General features: G+C 40.8%; 1 protein-coding gene across 1 annotated transcript in view; it reads left to right on the top strand.

Annotated features, from left to right (window-relative positions):
* The window catches only part of CHGB (chromogranin B), an 817,086-nt gene that overhangs the window by 787,756 nt on the left and 7,692 nt on the right, over positions 1–21,638 (top strand). Inside the window, exons 2-4 of the mRNA XM_050745210.1 lie at positions 15,416–15,593; positions 20,282–20,328; positions 20,782–20,875. Coding sequence (XP_050601167.1) covers positions 15,545–15,593; positions 20,282–20,328; positions 20,782–20,875 — 190 coding nt within the window. The 5' untranslated portion in view covers positions 15,416–15,544. The remainder of the gene's footprint in view (positions 1–15,415; positions 15,594–20,281; positions 20,329–20,781; positions 20,876–21,638) is intronic.

A 21,638-nucleotide genomic window follows, 5' to 3' on the forward strand; every position in this document is an offset into this window, starting at 1 on the left:
AGAGACATACTGAGAGCCAAATTGTAAAGGGTCGGTAGCCACTGTAAGGACTCTGTCTCATGAGTGACACGAGAGCTGTTGAGGACATTTTCAGTAGAGGAATGACATGACTAAAGATGTTAGTGTACTCTGTTTAGATATCATATGGAGGATGGGTTGTAAAGAGACAAGGACAGAAGTAGGGAGACCAATGAGGAGGCCATTCATTGTGTAGGTGAGGGTCGATGATGACTTGTGGCAGTGGTGGTAGTCAATGGAGGTGGAAATTAGTGGTCAGATTCTGGGCATATTTTAAAGGCTGAGTCTACAAGATTCTTAAAAAGATTAGCTATTGGATATGAGAGGACAGAGGAGTTAAGAATGACTCCAAGGTTTGTGGCTAAGTGCCTGAAATTATGGAGACACCATTTACTGGGATGAGGAAGCCTAAGGGAGCAGCACATTCACATGGAAATATCAAAAGTTTAGTGTTGGACAGGTGAGGTCTGAAATGGATATGCAACATCTAATTATAGGTGTCAGATAGGCAATTGCATAGTTGAGCCAGAATTCAGAAGATAAATTGGAATTGGAGTTATAAATCTTGAAGATGTCACCCAATTAATGATGACACTTAAAATCAAGAGATTGGATGAGAGCACCAAGAAGGAAGAATGGATAGAGAAGAGAAGAAGTCCAGTGCTGAGGCTTGGGACACTCTGATGTTTAGAGATTGGGGGAATGAGGAGCCAACAAAAGAACCTGAGATGAAGAGCTCGGAGACACAGGTGAGTGCAGTGTTTCAGGAACTAGGTAAGAAAAGGATTTCAAGGTGGAGAGAATGTTCAGCTGTGTCATAGGCTACTAATAGGTCAAGCGAGATGACTACAGGGCAATATTTTGAGCAAATGTATGCCAACAAATAAGAAAACATAGATGAAATGGACAAATTCAAAGAAAAACACAAACTACTTAACTGGACTCAAGAAGAAATAGAAAACCCAGGCCGTGCATGATGGCTCATGCCTGTAATATTAGCACTTTGGGAGGCTGAGGCGGGCAGATCCCTTGAGCTGAATAGTTCGAGATCAGCCTGGACAAGGAGCAAAACCATGTCTCTACAAAAAAAAAAAAAAAAAGTAAACATTAGCCGGGCATGGTGGTGCATGCCTGTGGTCCCAGCTACTTGGGATGTTGAGATGAGAGAATCACTTGAGGCCAGGAGGTTGAGACCACAGTGAGCCGTGATCACACCACTGTACTCCAACCTGGGTGACAGAGTGAGACCCTGTCTCAAAAAACAAACAAAAAAAAGGGCAGAGGGGCAGGGCGTGGTGGCTCAAGCCTGTAATCCCAGCACTTTGGGAGGCCGAGGCCGGCAGATCATGAGGTCAGGAGATCGAGATCATCCTGGCTAACACAGTGAAACCCCGTCTCTACCAAAAAAAACAAAAAGCTAGCCGGGTGTAGTGGCAGGCACCTGTAGTCCCAGCTACTCAGGAGGCTGAGGCAGGAGAATGGCGTGAACCTGGGAGGCGGAGCTTGCAGTGAGCCGAGACTGCGCCACTGCACTATAGCCTGGGCAACAAACAGAGCGAGACTCCGTCTTGGGAAAAAAGAAAGAAGAAGAAATAGAAAATCTGAACAGATCTATACCAATTAAAGAATACTCAATTAGTAATTTTAAAACTTTCCCCAAAGAAAAGCCTAGTTTCAGATAGCTTCATTGGTGAATTCTATCAAACATTTAAAGTAAAATTAAGATGAATCCTTTACAAACTCTTTCAAAAAAAAAAAAAGAAGAAGAAGACGAAGCAGCGAAGAGGAAGAGGAACGCTTCCCAACCCTGGCAGGCCAGTGATAACCTAATACCAAACCAGACAATGCCAGTGTACCTTATGAGACACACGCAAAAATCTTAAGCAAAGTACTAGCAAACTGAAGCCAACAATATATAAAAGGCATTAAATGTCACTAACAAGTGGAATTTATCCAAGGTATGCAGGGCTCATTCACTATTTAAAAATCTATCAGCATAATATACCTTATTAAGAGAATAAAAGGAAAAAAACTACCACATGGTCATCTCATAGATACTGAAAAAGCATTTGACAAAATCTAACAGTCTTTTGTGATTAAAACAAAAAGTCAACAAACAAGAAATCTAAGGATATTTTCTTGACCTGACAAAGGACGTCTATAAAAAGCCCATGGCTAACATAATACTTAATGGTAAAAGACTGAAAGTTTTCCCCCTAAGATCAGGAACAAAACAAAAATAAGAGAAAAATATCCACTCTCGCCATTTTTATTAAGCATTTTACTGGCAGTACTAGGTAGGCTAATAAGACCAGAAAAATAAATGAAAGGCATCCAGGTTGGAAAGAAAGAAGTAAAAATATACCTATTTGCATATGACACAATTGTGTATATAGAAAATCCTAAGAAATGCAAACACACACACAGACACACACATGCAACTATCAGAACTGATAAACAAGTTCCAGTTCAGAAAGGTTGCAAGATACAAGAAGAATACACAAAAGTCAATTGCATTTCTACATACTAGCAATGAAAGGAAATTAAGAAAACAACTTCATTTACAATAACATCAAAAAAAATCTTAAAAATAAATTTAACAAAAGAAGTGCAAGACTTCTACGCTGGAAACTACAAAACATTGTTAAATTAGATGACACCTAAATAAATGGAAAGACATCCTGTGTCCATGGATCATAGGACTTAACATTGTTTAGATGACAGTCTTCCCCAAACTGATCTACAGTTCCGATGCAATCAGTATTAAAATCCCAGCTGCCTTTTTTTTTTTCAGTAACATGCAAACTGATTCTAAAATTTTTATGGAGATTCAAGGGGCCCAGAATAGCCAAAACAGTCTTAAAAAAAAAAGAACAAAGTTGAATGACTCACACTTCTTGATTTCAAAACTTACTACAAAGCTACTGTAATTAAGATTGTGTGGTACTGGCATAAGAATAGACATGTAGGTCAATAGAATAGAATTGGAATATAAAAATAAAAACATATATTTATGTAAAATTGGCACAAAGGTGCCAAGACAATTCAAGGAGGAAAGAATATTCTTTTCAACAATAATGCTGACTCACCTGGATATCCATATGCAAGAGAATGAAGTTGTATTCCTACCTGACATCACATAAAAAACGAACTCAAAATGGATCATAGGCATAAGTGTAAGACCTCAAAGTATAAAACCTTAGAAGGAAACATAGGAGAAAATCTTGAGCCTTAGACTAAGAAATGATTTCTTAGATATAATACCTAAAGCAAAAGCAACCAAAGAAAAAGCAGATAAATTGGATGGCATCAAAATTTAAAACCTTTGTGCTTCAAAGTACACCATCAAAAAATTGAAAAGACAACCAGAAAATGGGAGAAAATATTTGCAAATCATATATCAGATTAGAGACATATACAAAAGATATAAAAAATTTACAACTTAGCAATAAAAAGACAAATAACTCAATTTAAAAATGAGGAAAGGATTTGAATTTTTTTTTTAGAGAAGATATACTAATGGCCAATAAGCATGTGAAAAGATGCCAAATTTATTAGTTATTAGGGAATTACAAATCACCATGAGGTATAATTTCATATCCATTAGAATGGCTATAATCAAAGTCAGACAAGAATAATTAGTGAGGATACAATGAAATTGGAACCCTCATATGTTGCCAATGGGACTGTAAAATGGTGTAACCACTGTAATAAACACTTGGCAGTTCCTTAAAAAGTTAAACATACAAGTTAGCATATGACCTGGCAATTCCACTCGCAAGTATACACTCAAGAGAAACATACAAGTTAGCATATGACCTGGCAATTCCACTCCCAAGTATACACTCAAGAGAAATGAAAACATGTGTTGCCCCAAAAGTTGTACACAAACATTTTTAGCAGCATCATTCAAAATAGCCCAAAAGTAGAAACAACCCAAATGTCCATCAACAGATGAATGGGTAAATAAAATGTGGTATATCCACATAATGAAATAGTACTCAGCTATGAAAAGAAATGATAAAGTACTGACACAGGCTACGACTGGCATGAACATCGAAAACACTGTTTTAAGTGAAAGAAGCCAGACACAAACAGTCACATATTATATGATTCTATTTATATAAAATATCCAGAATTGGCAAATCAATAGAGACAGAAATTCATCAGCGGTTGTCAGGGGCTGAGGGAGGAGGAATAGGGAGTAACTACTAGTAAATATGGAGTTTCTTGTTGGGGTGGTGAAAAACTTTTTGAAATTAGACAGTGACTATGGTTGTATAACTCTATGTAGATACTAAAGTACTGAATTTTACATTTTAAAGGGAAGAATTTCATTGTGTATAAATTATGTCTAAATAAAGCTGCTATTTTTTGAAATTGCAATAGCAGCTGCCATGTCTTGAATGCCACTGCGTGCCAGGCACAGTTGTAGGGGGTTACAAAAACTAGCTCATTTGCTGCACAGGCCAGGCCTCTGAGGATGATGTTGTTATCCTTCTTTTATAGATGAGGAAGGCAAGTTTCATAGTTAAGTCACTTGTTCCACAATCACACGGTTAGTAAGTGGCCTAAATGGGATTTGATCTGAGGTCTAAACTCTTCACCATACATTATATAATCTTGGACTACAGTGGAGGTGGCTGGGGGCAGGTCAGAAATGAATCAGAAACAAGACTAGTTACAAGAACTCAGACTCCAGACTCGGCCAGACCACCTACAAATGTGACCTGATGCTGAACTCTGTGTATCTCCCTTAACAGAGCCAAAGGGAGGTTCTGAGACTCAGGCAAAGGCTGAGCCCATGGGAATGAGGTAAAACGTGTTAGTTTTGGACAGATGAGAACTGTAGAGGCAGTCAAATGATGCCACAAGATCCTTAACCAGCTGAAATGCAGACATCCTGATGCAGGGAATCATCATGGAGGTTGGGCAAGATGTTGTCAGGGTCCAGAGATAAACAAGACCCCTCCCAGGGCCTCTGGAAGGCCTTCCACCCCCTCCACCCCCAATTTGCAGTGCTCACAGAAATGCACACTTCAATATTATCATGAGAGGTGTTGTTTCCAGATGGAGCCAGAGCAGAACTGACCCACTAGGGGCCACAACCCACAGGTTATAAACTGAGGAATCTTGAGAAGGTTCTTAATTAAACAGTGTCCCTGGGTGAACCTCTGCACTCGGTCTGAAATTCTAATCATGGACTCTGTTCCCTTGGATGTCTTCAGGAACAAGTAGTTATGAAATGGTTCCAGGAATAATATTGGTTTGGAGCCTCCTAGCATCATTAGCACATTGTAATAGCACATTTTGTGCAAACTACCTTTTCACTTTTGGATCTGGTATGGTAGGATGTTAATTAGGTACTCATGGGGCAGGCAGATTATGTAATCTGGGTCATTTGGATGCTTGCAGCAGGATGACAAGGAGACAGAGCATGGTCTCTGAGTTACTTCTTCCTTATCTCCCAAAGTTTTTTTCGTGTCTTCCTTTCATCCAGAGGGACCAGGAGAAGTATAAAAGAGGTTATGGAAAGGAAAGCACTGGGGACCACTGTCTGACTTGGTATTTCAATGCCTGCTTTGAGCTTTGCATGACCATCTATGTACCCTTTTTCCTCAAAGCAAGAAGCAGCAGCATCCATGAATACCACTATGTGGGTTTACCCTGAGCAGAGGGCAGGAGCTTGCATGTTACACTCTGCCTCTTACATACTCTCCCTGTTTCTTTCTCCTTCCACAGCCCCACTGCCAAAACTGTGTTTAAGCATTTCAATAAAAACACTACATTATTATGTAAACAAACCACCACTCTAGCTTTTGAAGAATGCTGTCTATCAATTTCATGAAGTCCTTGGGTAAATTCAAGAATCAAAGGGTTCAGCTTCACTTTGCAATGACTAAGCCGTTTCTCTCGAGGCAGCTCCCATCCTTCATGATGCCCTAACCATTCTTTTTTTTTTTTTTTTTTTCCTAAGATAGAGTCTCATTCTGTCACCCAGGCTGGAGTGAAGTGGGGTGATCTCGGCTCACTGCAACCTGTGCCTCCCAGGTTCAAGCGATTCTCCTGCCTCAGCCTCCCTAGTAGCTGGTATTACAGATGTGCACCACCATGCCCGGCTAATTTTTGTATTTTTAGTAGAGATGGGGTTTCGCCATGTTGGCCAGGCTAGTCTTGAACTCTTGACCTCATGTGATCTACCCACCTCCCAAAGTGCTGGGATTACAGGCATGAGCCACGTGCCCAGCCAACCTGACCATTCTTCACTCTCTCATTGGGCTGTAATTGGGTAGATCTTCTGGATGCCTCTTTACTTCCTCTTTTACCTCGAGGCTGGAAACTGGTCCATGGTCCAGTAGACTGGGGCCTAATAGTACCTGAGGTTTCTACTTTTGTCTGTAGGACCTGGAATACCCCGTTGCCCCTTGGGTCATATTTCTGCAAAGGTTCTTTGTCTTTTCCAAAATTAACTGTGTATTCTGCCTCCACTGTACTTCGAGGGGTGAGACCAAATCCAGTAAGTTTTCTAATATTTATTTTCATACCTGGTAGGATAAAATGCCTTCTAAAAGACAAAAAGATTAAGGTGAGACTGGCTCATCCATTAGTAGTCTACAGTTTCAGACAGTACCATGTTTATATGGCAATATAAAATTATTTGGTGCTCTTTCTGAGTTATTGAGTGAATATAAATGGAAGGAAAGTCAGCTGGAGGAGCGGGAGAAAGAGAGGGAGAGCAGAGCCGGGCACAGTGGCTCACACCTATAATCCCAGCACTTTGAGAGGCCGAGGCCAGAGGATTGCTTGAGGCTAGGAGTTTGAGATCAGCCTGAGCAACACAGTGAGACTCCATCTCTACAGAAAATTTTAAAAATTAGCTGGGCATGGGGGCACACACTTGTAGTCCCAGCTACTCAAGAGGCTGAGTGGGAGGATGGCTTGAGCCCAGGAGGTCAGTGCTATAGTGAGCCATGATCACACCACTGCACTCTGGCCTGGGCAATGGAGTAAGACCCTGTCTCTAAAATAATTTAATTAAACTAGAAAGAAAAAGAGAGGGAGAACAATCCTTTAATAGGACTTATGAGAAGTAGTTCACTATAGAGTTATATCTTTGTTACCCAGACCAAAAATATGGGCAATGACATCTTGGGAGGTTTTAGAATACGCATATTTATATAAAAATAATGGCTCCTCAAGGGTCATTATGAATTGCTGAAAAATAAAATATTCATCATTGTAAAACTGAAATTAACCTACATAAAGTTTTCCTGGAGGCTACATCTATAGAACACATTTTTGTTGAGGAGAGGTCTGCCTGGGAGTTGGTATTTCCTGGAGGCTACATCTATAGAACACATTTTTGTTGAGGAGAGGTCTGCCTGGGAGTTGGTACACTCTAATATTCACCATAAATAATTAAAAATTCAGCATCTGCAGAACAGTGCCTCCTCTCAGAGCAAAGTCAGCCAAATCTCTCAGAATCGCAGAAGCAGAACCAACTTACATTTCATGACTCCTGAGGATCAGCACAGAGAGAAGGGCCAGGGAGATGCAGCAGGCAGAGAAGGGGAGGGAGAGCTCAAAACACAGCACAGGACTGTTTCTGGGTTCTCAATATCAGCCTTTCTGGCCTGAAAGTGGTGTGATTTCAGGGTCATGGCCACCATGTCTGGCTTGGTGCTGGAAATTATACACATTTATGTACATATTTTATAATAAGACCAAACTTCAAAAGTCCCTAGAAGGAGTGCCATATGAAGAAGGCTTTTTCAGGGGAAGAGGAGAAAAAAGTTGTGAATATCAAGGCATCAGAGGTGCAAAGAAGTTGCTACTAAGAGGTGGAAAGAATCCCAACAGAAAAGGATGCAGGCCTGACATGTCAGTGACCCACTGCTTTGCACAAGTGCTGGAGGAGGAAGGGGCCACACTGCCTGGACTCCCACCAGATGCCCCATCAGTTTCCTCCTCGGTTACCCCCAGATTCCCTTCTGCTTTCAGGATCAGAGGAACCCCAAAGCTCCCCCAATCTTTTTCGTTAGTCCTATCCAAGTGGTATGGATGAGGGAAATGGGCAAGGAACCAGCAGCATCTGCTGCAGGGTGTGTGTGTGTGTGTGTGTGTGTGTGTGTGTGTATGCGTGCACATGCACATGTGTGAGAACATGTGTGTGAAATATCTCTGTAGTCTCTTCTGGAAGCTGAAATCAAAGGAGACTGGAGCATGCTCTCATCCTGCCATACTAACATAGTCTTTCTGCTATTAATTTAATAAATAGATATTAAATCAAAGGATTATGAAAATGAGTAAAATGAATAAAGTGTTCTCCCAGTGGGTTTCAGACTCTTTCTCTCTGCCTTACCTATGCATTACCACTGAGTAAGTAAGAATAACCTTTGGCCCTAGGTCCAACACTTGAGCAAATGTGTGAAGTAAGTGAAGCATGGTTTGGTATTTTTCTAGCAGCCGTCCACCCAAAGCATCCTGGCATCGAGATGCCCATTCTCCCTCCAACTCTGCAGTGGGGGTTGCAGTAGGAGGAAGTGTTATGTCACGAGAGCATCAACATCCAAACAATCCAAATTCAAATCCCAGTCCCTGGTATGACCATTTCAGAAACCTGATAGTATCTTCTGGGCATAGTGGCTCACACGTGTAATCTCAGCACTTTGGGAGGTGAAGGTGAGAGGATTGCTTGGGCCTGGGAGACTAGCCTGAGCAACAAAGTGAGACTCCCATTTTTACAGAAAAAATAAAATTAGCTGGGCATGGTGGCATGTGCCTGTGGCGCCAGTTACACAGGAAGCTGAGGTGGATTGCTTGATTCCAGGAGGTCGAGGCTGCAGTGAGCTGTATTCATGCCACTGCACTTCAGCCTGGGCAACAGAGTGAGATTCTGTCACAAAAGAACAAACAAACAAACAAACAAACAAAAACACAGTATCTACTAGAGCTGACCCAACAATTTCACATACACATCTAATACACATCTAATGAGTATATTAGAAACAAGTGCTTATGTCTGCCAAGACACAAATACACAAGTGTTCATAGCATATTTGTTCATATTTCCAAACTGAAAACAATTTAAATATCTACCAATGATAGAATGTAAATATATTGTTTCACCATTCATACTATGGAATACTACACAGCAATGAAAAGGAATGAATTATTGCTATACACAACAGATGTAATATTGAGTGAAAGTAGTCAGATACAAAGGAGCATATACTATTAATACATGATTCCACCTATACAAAGTTTTAAAACAGGCCAAAATAATCTATGGTGGTAGACCTCAGAGGAGTGGTTATCTCTGGAGGGAGTGTTGACTGAAGGCACAAGGGAGCTTTCTGGAATGCTGGGAATGTTCTGGATCAGGGTGTTGACTACATGGGTATATACATGGGAAAAACTCTAATGATCTATATACTTCAGGTGTGTGCACTTCATCACTTGACTCTATGTTAACACATTCAATTTTTGAAAAAAAAATTATCTTAAAATTAATTTTAAGAAGTGAACCAAAAACAAATCTCAGCCTGCTTCTTTCCACCAAATGTTTTGATCATAAACAAAATACTTCAAGTTTTTAATTTTAACCTCATATCCTTCACTTGTAAAGAGGGTGTTAAGAGGCCTGAGCAGTCAGTTTCATAACATTTTTTTTTTTTTTAAATCCAATGTGCAGCATCTGTGAAAGTGCTTTGGAGACTTTAAATTGTTCTACGAACTGAGTGTGAGTTTCAGGGAGGGACATAAAAAAGACCTGCAGGCACCCTTCGTTCTAGATCCTTTCCAAGTGATATGTGGCAAACTACAGATTTGTCAAGAGATTTGGGTCTTATCAATTCGTCAGAACCAAAGCATACTTATCCTACTTCTCAATTTTAGTTGCTTGACTTTTCTCCAATTATAAGAAGTGAGACTGTTCATCTGACCATCCCACTATATATAAACTCCACACTTTTAGAGGAACATCTCCTGTTTTGTCACACTTGAATGGTTGTGGCTCTACCTGTTGCCTTCCCTTGAGAAATGTGAATTTTTACTAATATATATCTGCATGCAAGTCGTATGGAGTTATCTTACCCATAATTTGGTAGATTTAAAAAAATGATTTCTATCCTCTCTTAGGATGCAAGTTTGGTTTCTGATTTCTTGATTATGTTCAAGTGCACCAGGAATCTGACCTAAGAAACCAGGTACTAAATGTATTCTAGGACCTAACTACCCGAGAAAAACTACTTGTTGACATAGTGCTCTTTATTAGGAAAACACTTAAATTCACAAGAGATAAATATTTATCCTGTTGGCCACAAACCCATGGAATTCTGTAAAAGTCCATTTGCAGGTCAGCAGTTTCCAGAGTGGTGTCAGTTTCATTGCATGTCATTTCATTGCATTGCTCTCTTGCCCTCCATTTCTGGAGCAGGAGTCCAACCTACACCTCTCTCAGCTTTACTCCCTGACTGGCTGGTGAACTCTCCTAGAGTAGGTAGAGCACCATTAATGTTGTGATTGATCATGTAGTTTCTTATGACCAAAGAAATATGTATTTACTACCATGCTTGACACCTAATCAGCATTCACATATGCAAACAAAATGACTTTGTGAATATTAAGAGAAAATCTACATTCAATACCTCTACTCCTGGGTGGTTTTGATCTACATGGCATTTATTTGTCAGTTTGCTTTTCAATTCCATCCCCTGCTCTTTTCTGTATCACTGAGGGGACTGGCTTTTGCCAACTGTATTCCCCGGGCTTCCCTGTCAATTGTTCCCAGGTAGGTTCAGCCACTAAAAGGAACTAGCACTAAAAAGAAGAAGCCAATGTATTTCTGCCCTTTTCTCTTATTGGGAGGAAGGGGATGCATCTCTAGCCGTGGCTGCTTCTCTTCTGTACTTCCGGCTCCCATCATACAGCCCCTCCTTCCCATGGCCCCAAATCCCACCTACCTAGCTGGCAGAGGTTCCTACTAAGTGGCTAATGTTTCTGGGCTCCAGGGAGGCACATCCTTTCTTTATCCTTCCATCCCTAGGGGCATAGCAGCTGCCTGCAGTTGCTAATCTTTGCGTTTTCTCCTTTCTTCTTTTCTTCACTTTTTCAACGTTTCTGTGTATTGTTTCCTGTATCAAATTCCCTCTGTTGGTTTCATTTTCCCAGCTGGACTCTGATGGAAAATCTATTTCAGGAGCCGTGTACAAAACCATGATTTATTCTAAGCCCTAGTTCCTAGAGGAGGTATGTTTGTTTTCCTCCTTAATTATTTGAGACTATTTCTGAAAGATACTCTTTCCTATGTCTTATTTTCCTGGTATTTTGTACTATTTGAGGTAAGATTATATTCAGAACACTAACAGCAATCAAAAAGCTAAGTCTAGGCCAGGCACAGTGGCTCACAACTGTAATCACAACACAATGGGAAGTGAGGCAGGAGGATCACTTAATCCATGTTAAAAAAAGAAAAAAAAACAAAGACTGCCCAATATTGGAAAGACGCCAACTGTTCCTAAATTGATCTATCCTGTCAAAATCCTAACAGTTTTTTTTTTTTTTTTTCATGAAAATAGACAGTTGATCACAAGATTCATATGAAAACGCAAAGGGCCCAAAACGGCCATACCATCCTAAGGAAAAACAAGGTGGAAAGACCTTTTCCATGAGACATCAGGACACAGTGTCTCACACTTGTAATTCCAGCACTTTAGGAGGCCGAGGCAGGCTGATTGTTTGAGCACAGGAATTCAAGACCAGCCTGGGCAATATGATGAAACCTTGTCTTTGCAAAAAATAGAAAAAATTAGCCAGGCACAGTGACAGATGCAGGTAGTTCCAGCTACTCTGGAAGCTGAGGCGAGAGGATCACTTGAGCCTGGGAGGCAGAGGTTGCAGTGAACTGAGATTGGGCCACCACACTGCAGCCTGGGTGACAGAGTGAGATCCTATCTCCAAAAAAAAAAAAAAAAAAAGAAGACTTATTTAAAATTAAGAAGATATGATGATAGAGAAAGTGTGGTGCTGCTTCAAGGAACAAATAGTTCAGTGATACGGAATGGACCAATGTTCTGGAAGAGTCTGGCAACATACCTATGGACGGTAGATTTTTTTTTCTAAGTGACATTGCAGAGCAGATGGGAAAGGATGGTCACTTCAATAAAAATTTCCAGGACAACTGGGTGATAATATGCTAAAAAATGTGGCTGGGGACAGTTGTTCATGCCTATAATCCTAGCACTTTAGGAGGCCAAGGCAAGAGGATCACTTGAAGTCAGGAGTTTAAGACCAGCCTGGGCAACCCATCTCTACAAAAAAATAGAAATTGGCAAAGTGTGGTGGCAAACACTTGTAATCCTCCTCAGGAGGTTGAGGTGGAAGGATTGCTTGAGGCCAGAAGTTGGAGACTGCTGTGAGCCATGATCATGCCACTTTACTCCAGCCTGGTGACAGATCAAGACCTTGTCTCAAAAACAAAAACAAAAACAAACAAACAAAAAGACTATACCCCTATCTCATGCCATGTTTATTCTAAGGCCTAGTCCCTAAGAAAAAATTTGGTTTTCCTCCTTCATCCTGTTTTTGAGAGAATTCTTTAAAAATGCTTCTCCTTGGCTGGGCGCAGTGGCTCACGCCTGTAATCCCAGTACTTTGGGAGGCTGAGGCAGGTGGATCACGAGGTCAGGAGATCGAGACAATCCTGGCTAACATGTTGAAAACCCATCTCTACTAAACATAGAAAAATTAGCCGGGCGCGGTGGTGGGCGCCTGTAGTCCCAGCTACTCGGGAGGCTGAAGCAGAAGAATGGCATGAACCCGGGAGGCGGCGCTTGCAGTAAGCCGAGATCACGCCACTGCACTCCAGCCTGGGTGACAGAGTGAGACTCCCCATCTCAAAAAAAAAAAAAAAAAGCTTCTCCTTATGGCTGTTTTTTCCTCTTGTACATAGAGATCTAAATGTGAAAGGCAAAAATCATAAAAAGTTTGTACAATGATGAAAAATTTAAAAAGAAAGCTAAGTCTGAATGTGGGAACTGGCTGTAGGCCAGGGTTGCCTTTTTTTTTCTTCATTCCAATTGACAATAATGAAGAGATCTTTCCTACGTCAGGACTTGATGAGTAATGAACTCAGACCAAGCCTCCAGCCTGAGAAGCCACAAAATGACGTTAACATTGTTTAACTCCATGCTTTTCAAGGGAGCAAGAAGAGAAGGAAATCACTGGAAAATCGAGATGCAGATGCTCCTGGAAGGTGGTAACTGTAGAGAATTGTTGGCCATCAGTGCATCTTAAAGAGTATTAGAACCCTTATATAATTTCAACTCTAGAGGAAAAATTGCTGCAGATCTGCAGCCAAGGAACGGCCCTCACTCAACAGCTTATTTTTCTGTACCTACTGGTCTACAGAGGTTTTAAATGGACTCTTTTGTGCCCCAAATATTGTTTTTTCAATTTTAAAAGTATTTCAGATTTCAGAAAAATGCAAAAAAGTACAAAAATTCCCATATACCTTTCTCCTCAATTCCCTGAATGCTAACATTTTGCCATACTTACCTTAGCATTCTCTTTTTCTCTATCTTTATATTTTTTTCTAAAAATGTGAAAGGAAGTTGTACATACGATACCATTTTACCTCTAGATACTTCAAGGTGTGTTTCCTAAAAACAGGGATATTTTCTTATTTTCTTACATAATCACAGTACAATTTTCTTTCTCTCTTTCTTTATTTCTTTTTCTTTCTTTTTTTTTTTTTTTTTTTTTTTTTTATTTTTGGTAGAGATGTGGTTTCACCACGTTTCCCAGGCTGGTCTTGAACTCCTGAGCTCAGGTGATCCACCCGCCTTGGTCTCCCAAAGTGTTGGGATTACAGGCGTGAGCTTCCACACCTGGCCCACAGTACAATTTTCAAAATCAGGAAATTAACATTAATACAATACAATACAATACAACACAACACAATACAATACAGTAACCTATAGATCTTATTCGACATTTATCCATTGTTCCACTAATATCCTTTTTAAGACTATTCTTTTAATTATTCTGTGGCTGTGATCTTGGTGAAACACTTTCCAGCTTTTTCAGGAAGATGTAGCCATTCACCCAGCACATACAAAAAGAATTCGAACCTCATTAATTTTCAAGAAAACTAAACTGATACCTCGCTTGAGCTGTGCTTGCAGACATCTTCATTCCCTGAATGAAGAGAGCCCAGTGAAGTCTCACTCCGTTCCACAAAGCCTGTGTTATTCCTCTTCTGCGCAGGTCACCTGCCTGCTGCTTCTTCCCGATTGCTCATTAGGCTGAGGGAACCCACATCAAAAATATTCTGGAAGATGCTTTCACCTTTTTCTCACACATAATAACAAAAATACTTTACTGTCTCAATTTGAAAGCAAGAGAGGATGCACATAGGGTTTGTAGTATTGGCTATTTCTTACCAGCAGGTTATTACAAGACCCACCCATGAGACTAAGGCTGTGTTGTAAAGGAGTGATTAAAGACCAAAGGGTAACAACCTGAATAAATACTCATTAGAAAAGGAGCTGTTTAAATACATTCTATTGTATCCATTCAATGTAATACATCATTCAAAAGAAGATGCAACTGTATATGTTCCAAAATAAGTCAAACCTAAATTATAGAGAGTAGTAAAGTTGTGTTGACGGAAAGAGGAATTGAGGAACCTGAGAACTGGAAATAAAGAGGGAAGGGAGACTTGTATAGTAAATCCTTTTGTACCATCTGATTTTTTTTAACCGTGTATACGTTATGTATTCAGAGAGGGAGGAGGAAGAAAGAGAGTCATGAATAGGAGATAGAATCATGGACAGGTAAATAGATACAAAGACAAAAAGAAAAGTTTGAGGGAACAGCAGGTCCCATATTCTCCGGCTGCACTTTTAACTTTTAAAACTATCACTGTCTTTTCCATTTTCCCTGACCAACCGTTTAGTTCTCTCTCGTTAGCAGGAGTCTTTTCGTCAGCTAGGTCGAGGAGACACAAACAGACTTCGTCATGAACACATCTCAGCACAACCACACACATGCATACAGTCTCAAACACACGGTTTTAGATTTGAAGGTGTGTGGAGGAAGATGGGGAGTAGGCTGAGGCAATCTAAGTGGGACCTCCCGCCTCCCCCACCGTCTCAGATCTGCACTGCTCCCCTCGCCCCTCCATTCTTTGGCTCGCCTTTCCCCTCACCCCCGCTCCAGACCCTGCCCACCAGGCGACTGGACTGGCGTAAATTTCCGCCCATTTGCGTCGCCGCCTGGGGGTGCTGCTTCGTGACGTCAGGGCTGAGCTAGGGGGCGCCCGCTCCTGGCTGCCCGCCCCTCCCGGCCCTGCGGCCCCCGCCTGCCCTTTAAAAGAGCGGGGCCTGCGCCAGCCGCGCCACACCGCGGGGACCAGGAGGCACGCTAGTTTCCCGGGGCTGCTCCATCGTGCCTTCCTCCTGCGCCTCGCTTCTCCGGTCCAGCCGCCATCTTCCTCTCCGCACAGGGGCCGGCGAGCGGGGCCATGCAGCCAGCGCTGCTTCTCAGCCTCCTGGGAGCCGTGGGGCTGGCGGGTGAGTGGGCGCGGCGGGCCGGTCAGCACCGCGGACAGCGCCAGCCTCGCTCTTCCCCGCCGCTCCCGCAGCCAGGCTGGCGGATCCCGGGAGAGAGGGGGGGTTGAGGGGAAGGTTTATCTCTTGCTTCGTTTCTTCTCCTCCCTGGGTGTTTTCCTTCAACTCCTCCCACCCGTTTGACTTGGAAAAAGCTAGAGGGCTTCTTAGCCCAACCAAGGGAGCCTCGTTCTTTTTATATCTGAGTTTTCCTCTAGATAGGAAGGAAGAAAACGTGCCATACCTCCAAGGAAACCCCACATTTTGTATTCGCTTCTAAGATGTCACACTCTCTCTGCCCGTCTAGAGAGACCCTGTTGTCTGATTCTGTATCTGTTTGGCTTTTTAAAGCCAGGCGACTACGGAGAGGCCGGAATACATGTATGATGTTATTTAGTGCCTGCATAATTTCCCTTATTATTGTTATTGTCATGTAAGTATGATGAGATAAAAGTGAGTCCCATATGTATGTAAGAAATATCCCTTTTCTTAACATGTCCATATATAATGTGTGTGTGTATGTGTGCTCATGTATGTACAAGTTTAATATGTTTCTCTATTTTGTATTTCCATCTCTAGGGACAGGTAATTTCTAATTTCACACTCAAAGGAATTATTTTTTTTAACCTGTGAAAGCCTCAGCATTCCTGAGAACATGTGCCCTTAATTTTTTAGTTATGAATGGAAACCGCAGTATTTTGACTTCTGTACTCCAGGAAAATTATTAGAGTACAAAATAACCACAAAAGTACCTTTGGAGTAGTAAAAAAAACAAAATGTCTTTGTCAATTTAGGAGGATAGAATTTTAAGTAGTAGATACTTGACTGTTTCCCTTTTTGTATGGAAGATTGTAGGATTAATCTTTCAAACTACCCTGAATCTCAAACAAATGATCTCTGAAAATCTGAAGTGTGTGTGTGTGCGTGTGTGTGTGTTGAAGTAGAGTCACCTATGGGTATTGAGATATTGAGACTATTGAGAAGTAAGTATACTAGCACCAAATTAGACTACAGGTTTTCTTCAGGTGTTTTAATGATTTAGAAAATTGTTCATATCTGAGGTTGAGACTCCTACCTAGAATTGAGATATTGCCATCCATGAATATGAAGCTTTTATTGGCAGCAATTACTAGATCCAAAAGGCAGAGACAAAAAGAAAGCCAGTCGTAATTATATACATTCAGAATTTGCTAAAATTATTGTCATTCTTACAAATTGTCAATAAATGTTCTCAATTTCATTAAAGAAAATCAAATGAATTTTTAGAATTATTTCTGGTCAAAATACTTTTAGAAGAGAATTGCTTTGCTTGGGAGGCTGTAGACCACAAAAACAGTGACATTTGTGGGAATGATTTAACTATTGTGGTACAATACTTACAGATCTCTTATGTAACAGAATATTTTAAATAAAAGTTTATATTTTAATAGCAGCTAAAATGAAGACATAATCTTTTTTAAAATTGAGCTATAATTTGTATATCATATAATCCACCCTTTTAAAGTATATAATTCAGTGGTTTTTGGTATATTTGCAGATTGTGCAACTATTACCACTATCAAATTTCAGAACATTTTTATCACCCCAGAAAGACACCACAAACCCATTGGCAAGTACCTCTCCATTCCCACCTCCCCGCAGCCTCTGGCAATGAGACATGTTAGCCTTCAAGTAGAGCTGGTTATTTGCAAAATTACAGGGCTGGGGGAAGCCTCAAGAAACCATCTAGCTCATTCACTTATCCTTAAGAACTTCTGAAAGGAGATGCACAACCTCCTACGGAAGCTATTGTGCACTCTAAAAATTAATATAAGGGAAGTAGTAAAATGATATCCATATTATTCTAGGTAAAATGCTTTCCTTATCTTTTTGATTTAATTTTATTTTTATTATTATTATTATTTTTAGACAGAGTCTTGTTCTGTTGGCCAGGCTAGAGTGCGATGGTGCTATCTCAGCTCACTGCAACCTCCATCTCCCAGGCTCAAGCAGTTCTCCTGCCTCAGCCTCCTGAGTAGCTGGGATTACAGGTGTGTGTCACCACACCCAGCTTTTTGTATATGCAGTAGAGATGGGGTTTCACCATGTTGGCCAGGCTGGTCTCGAACTCCTGACCTCAGGTAATCCGCCCGCCTCGGATTCCCAAAGTGTTGGGATTACAGGCACAAGCCACTGCACCTGGCCGGGAAAATGATTTCTAAATTCAGAAGAGCATGTTGAACTTATTTTACAGCTGTATTTTCAATCTGGTATCAAACTGTAATAGTCTTAGATATTAATACATCAGAAGTTACTCTCAGATTTACCACATTATTTGATAATTTTTGTACCATTTGATTGCTTTACTTTTAACACGAGCATTAGGTTTTCTTTTTTTTTTTCTTATATCCCTACAGACAGAGAGCATTAGGTTTTCTGTTGTGCCACCTGAATCTTACTACATACAAAAGTAAGCTGAACTACTTTAAGGATAACAACACGCCTTCGGCTATTACCTTGTTGTCACAAATTTTACTGGAAAAATACAGAAGCACCTAGATATCTCACCAAGATGTATAATGTATGTTCCAAAGCAGACCCTAGTTTTTTTTTTTCCATCAAAAAGGATCTGAAGAGCCTCAGTCAGAGAAACAACGGTTTCATAAATACAAACCTAAGCTACAAGTTGTCTAGAGTAATAAAAGAAAAATCTTTCTCTGCCCCCAAATCTGGTAACTATTAATACTTTGGCAATACCAGTAGTTAATAAAAACATCTATTTTACATTTGTAAAAAAAAAAAAAAAAAAAAAAAAAAAAGGAAAGTATTAGCAAGAAACTGCATTATCAAGAAGGCTTAGTAAAGCAGGATTTTTTAAAAGTCATCTGATTTATTAGGGGAGTTATTCTCTCATAGTCATTTATTTCCAGAGGAAATTACAGATTTCCGGTGGAAAGAGAAAGTGCTGAAGTGGGTGTGTTCTCAAATAGCCATTTGGAGGATGAAAGAACAGTTGAGTATTTTGGACCTTGGGTACCAAAAGTGGGTCAACTGGATCTTGCCTGATAAGCATTTCAGGAAAAACTTGGGGTCTTCTTAGCTCGTTAGCTACTTCTCAAATATTTTTTAATGATTCTAATGGACTGCATAACTTTGGGCTTCCTGAAACAATTGAAGTGATCCCAGATCATCCTTTGAAAAGAGAAATTTAGTAAAGTAAATGAATAGGTGTTTTATTTCCAGGTTGAGCCCCATGATATGTAATTGATAGGGGGTGGGGAATGTTTAAAGAGGCTTTCCTTGCATTCTGCAAGGAAAGGTCAGGTTGCTGCATTTGAATAGCTTTCATGTCTGATGTCTGAGAACTTGCCCCAGCAAGCTCTACTCTCTTCTCAGGGACTTAAAATAATTTTCTGCACTGAGCTTCTCCTGCTTAGTTGCCTGCTACAGGTCATGCCAGGAGAAATATGGAGATGGACTTATATGTAAATGCTTTGGGCTGTTCTAATAGAAAGGGCTTAGAACAAAGTCAAAGTGAAAAAATAATCAAAGCAGCTTAGAGAGAGAAAAAAATGGCACTGAAAAATTAAAATTACCTGAAGCATTTTCTAAGAAGACAAAGCAACTTCAAACACTGTTGTAAGATAGGCAGAATCCCATGACATTTTATTGAAATAAATTAAAATTTTTCTTTTAAAATATTCTTATAAACCAATGGTTAAACACCAATTTGCATATAATATTATGGACTTGATGCTAAACTAGGAGGGTTAGATATCTGCCGTGTTCTTTACATGGTTGCAAACAGTGTGGAGGAAGAGAAACACAATGTTGATATGGATGCACAAACGAGCTTGTTCAGGCAAAGGCCTTGCAGGTAAAAAATGAGGTAATTAATTATGGAAGACACCCATAACCATGTTTTTGTCAAGGAAGTTTTGGGAGGATATATTTTTGGAAACAGAGATAGGGAGAGAGAGCCACAGATCTTTACCCATTTGGAGTAGGCAGAGAAGATCGAGGAGGGCATTCTTGTTTTATTAGACTTAGTTTGGTTTAAACTTTTTTTTTTCTTTTTGAAACGGAGTCTCACCCTGTCACCCAGGCTGGAGTGCAGTGGCACGATCTTGGGTCACTGCAACCTCCGCCTCCTGGGTTCATGCAATTCTCCTGCCTTAGCCTCCCGAGTAGCTGGGACTACAGGCGCATGCCACCATGCCTGGCTAATTTTTTGTATTTTTAGTAGAGACAGGGTTTCACCATGTTAGCCAGGATGGTCTCGATCTCCTGACCTCGTGATCCACCGGCCTTGGCCTCCCAAAGTGCTGGGATTACAGGCGTGAGCCACCGCACCTGGCCCTAGCTTAAACTTTTAATTGAAGTAAAATATATAGAAAATTGAACAGATCATGAGTATACAGCTTAATAAGCACACCTGTGTAACCAGCGTTGAGATTTAAAAAAGGGACATTTCTGGTACCCCAGAAGACCCCTCCTTGTCTGTGGTCTAGATTTGATTTATACCGGATCTAAAATAACATTTGTTTCCAAATATATTTAAGACATTGCCAGGGGAAAAGCAACAACTAATGTGGGGTGATTTTGTGGGTTTGGGGTCACACAGCTTCCAAAACCCAACTCAAGTCATTTTCCATTCTTTTTCTCCTTGAAAGCTGTCAATTCCATGCCAGTGGATAACAGGAACCACAATGAAGAAATGGTAAGTTGCAATGTCAATCTTAGAATCTAGACTTGTATCTAGACTCTAGATTCTCCCAGTCCCTATTACACCAAACCAAACACACGCATGACATAATCTTACAAAGCCAGGTTTTCATCGCTGACAGAATGTGGGCAAGGGATGCCCCTCCTGCACTGAGCTCCTATCTCCTGTCAGGATGGTTTAGCGCCCCTGAGGATAGCTGTGCCATTGTTTCAGAAATGGATGCTTATTTCCCTTCTCCAGATAATCCCTAATCAGTGCCTTCTTGCATTGTTCTGTGTAGAGGTTTGGAAGATTTCACTCTGTTCCTGTAAATCTGTATCTCTGCCCTAAGAATACTGCATCAGCGCAGGTCACGTAGTCAAGCCTTCCTTGACAGCAGCTCTGGGTTGAGTAGTCTGTCATCCAGTGACACCAGCTTCTCCAACCTGCTTTCTCGTTTTCCCCCAGGTGACTCGCTGCATCATTGAGGTCCTCTCAAATGCCTTGTCGAAGTCCAGCGCTCCACCCATCACCCCTGAGTGCCGCCAAGTCCTGAAGAAGAGTAAGTGTCCCGCACTGCAGACAGATCTTTGTTGCTGCAGTGCTCCTTGTTCCTACTCCCTCCACATCACCTTCCTCTTTATCTACAAATGGCCTGGGGGCATAATGCACTAGGAAGAGTGTTGATTGACTGGGCCAGTATCTGGGAGACAGAAGATATGACTCCTAGTTCCTGCTTTACCACTTCGCAGCTGTGTGACTATGGGAAAGACGCTTTGTCTCTCTAGGTGTATTTCCTCAAAGTAAAATGAAGGAGTTGAACTCAATGATAGTCTTTCAGATGTCTATCCATTCTTAAATTCCTTAGTTCCATAGTTTGGATTTTTAGAACAGGACTTCATTTGTGTGCAGGGAGTGTGGGAAATGCTGGTTTGTGATTAGATGAGGAGGGGGTTTCTGGAAGTGTTGGAAGATGATAGAAGGAGATTTAAAAATCATTCTTCTCTTGGCCTTTTACTCTTCTGACACTGAGAAGCACAAGCTGAGAAGCAGGAATCTTAGAAAGTTGACTTAAAACTTCTGGCCTATTTACACAACAAATTAGCTAAGATATTTTAATGCACAGCTTACCAGAATAGAAGGTACCACCAAATGGTACCAGAAGTTCCAGGCCTGAGAACTGGAAGGGTTTCAGGTAGAGGCAGTGCATTCCAGTGAGGCAGACTAATGGCTTTCTGAGTCCAGCCTGTGAAGTGTTCTCAATATGAAACCATTTCTGCTGAAAATAAAATTTGAACAGTGATATAAGCAGTACCCATTGGAAA

The sequence above is a fragment of the Macaca thibetana genome, chromosome 10 (assembly GCF_024542745.1).
Source record: "Macaca thibetana thibetana isolate TM-01 chromosome 10, ASM2454274v1, whole genome shotgun sequence".
Lineage (NCBI taxonomy): Eukaryota > Metazoa > Chordata > Mammalia > Primates > Cercopithecidae > Macaca > Macaca thibetana.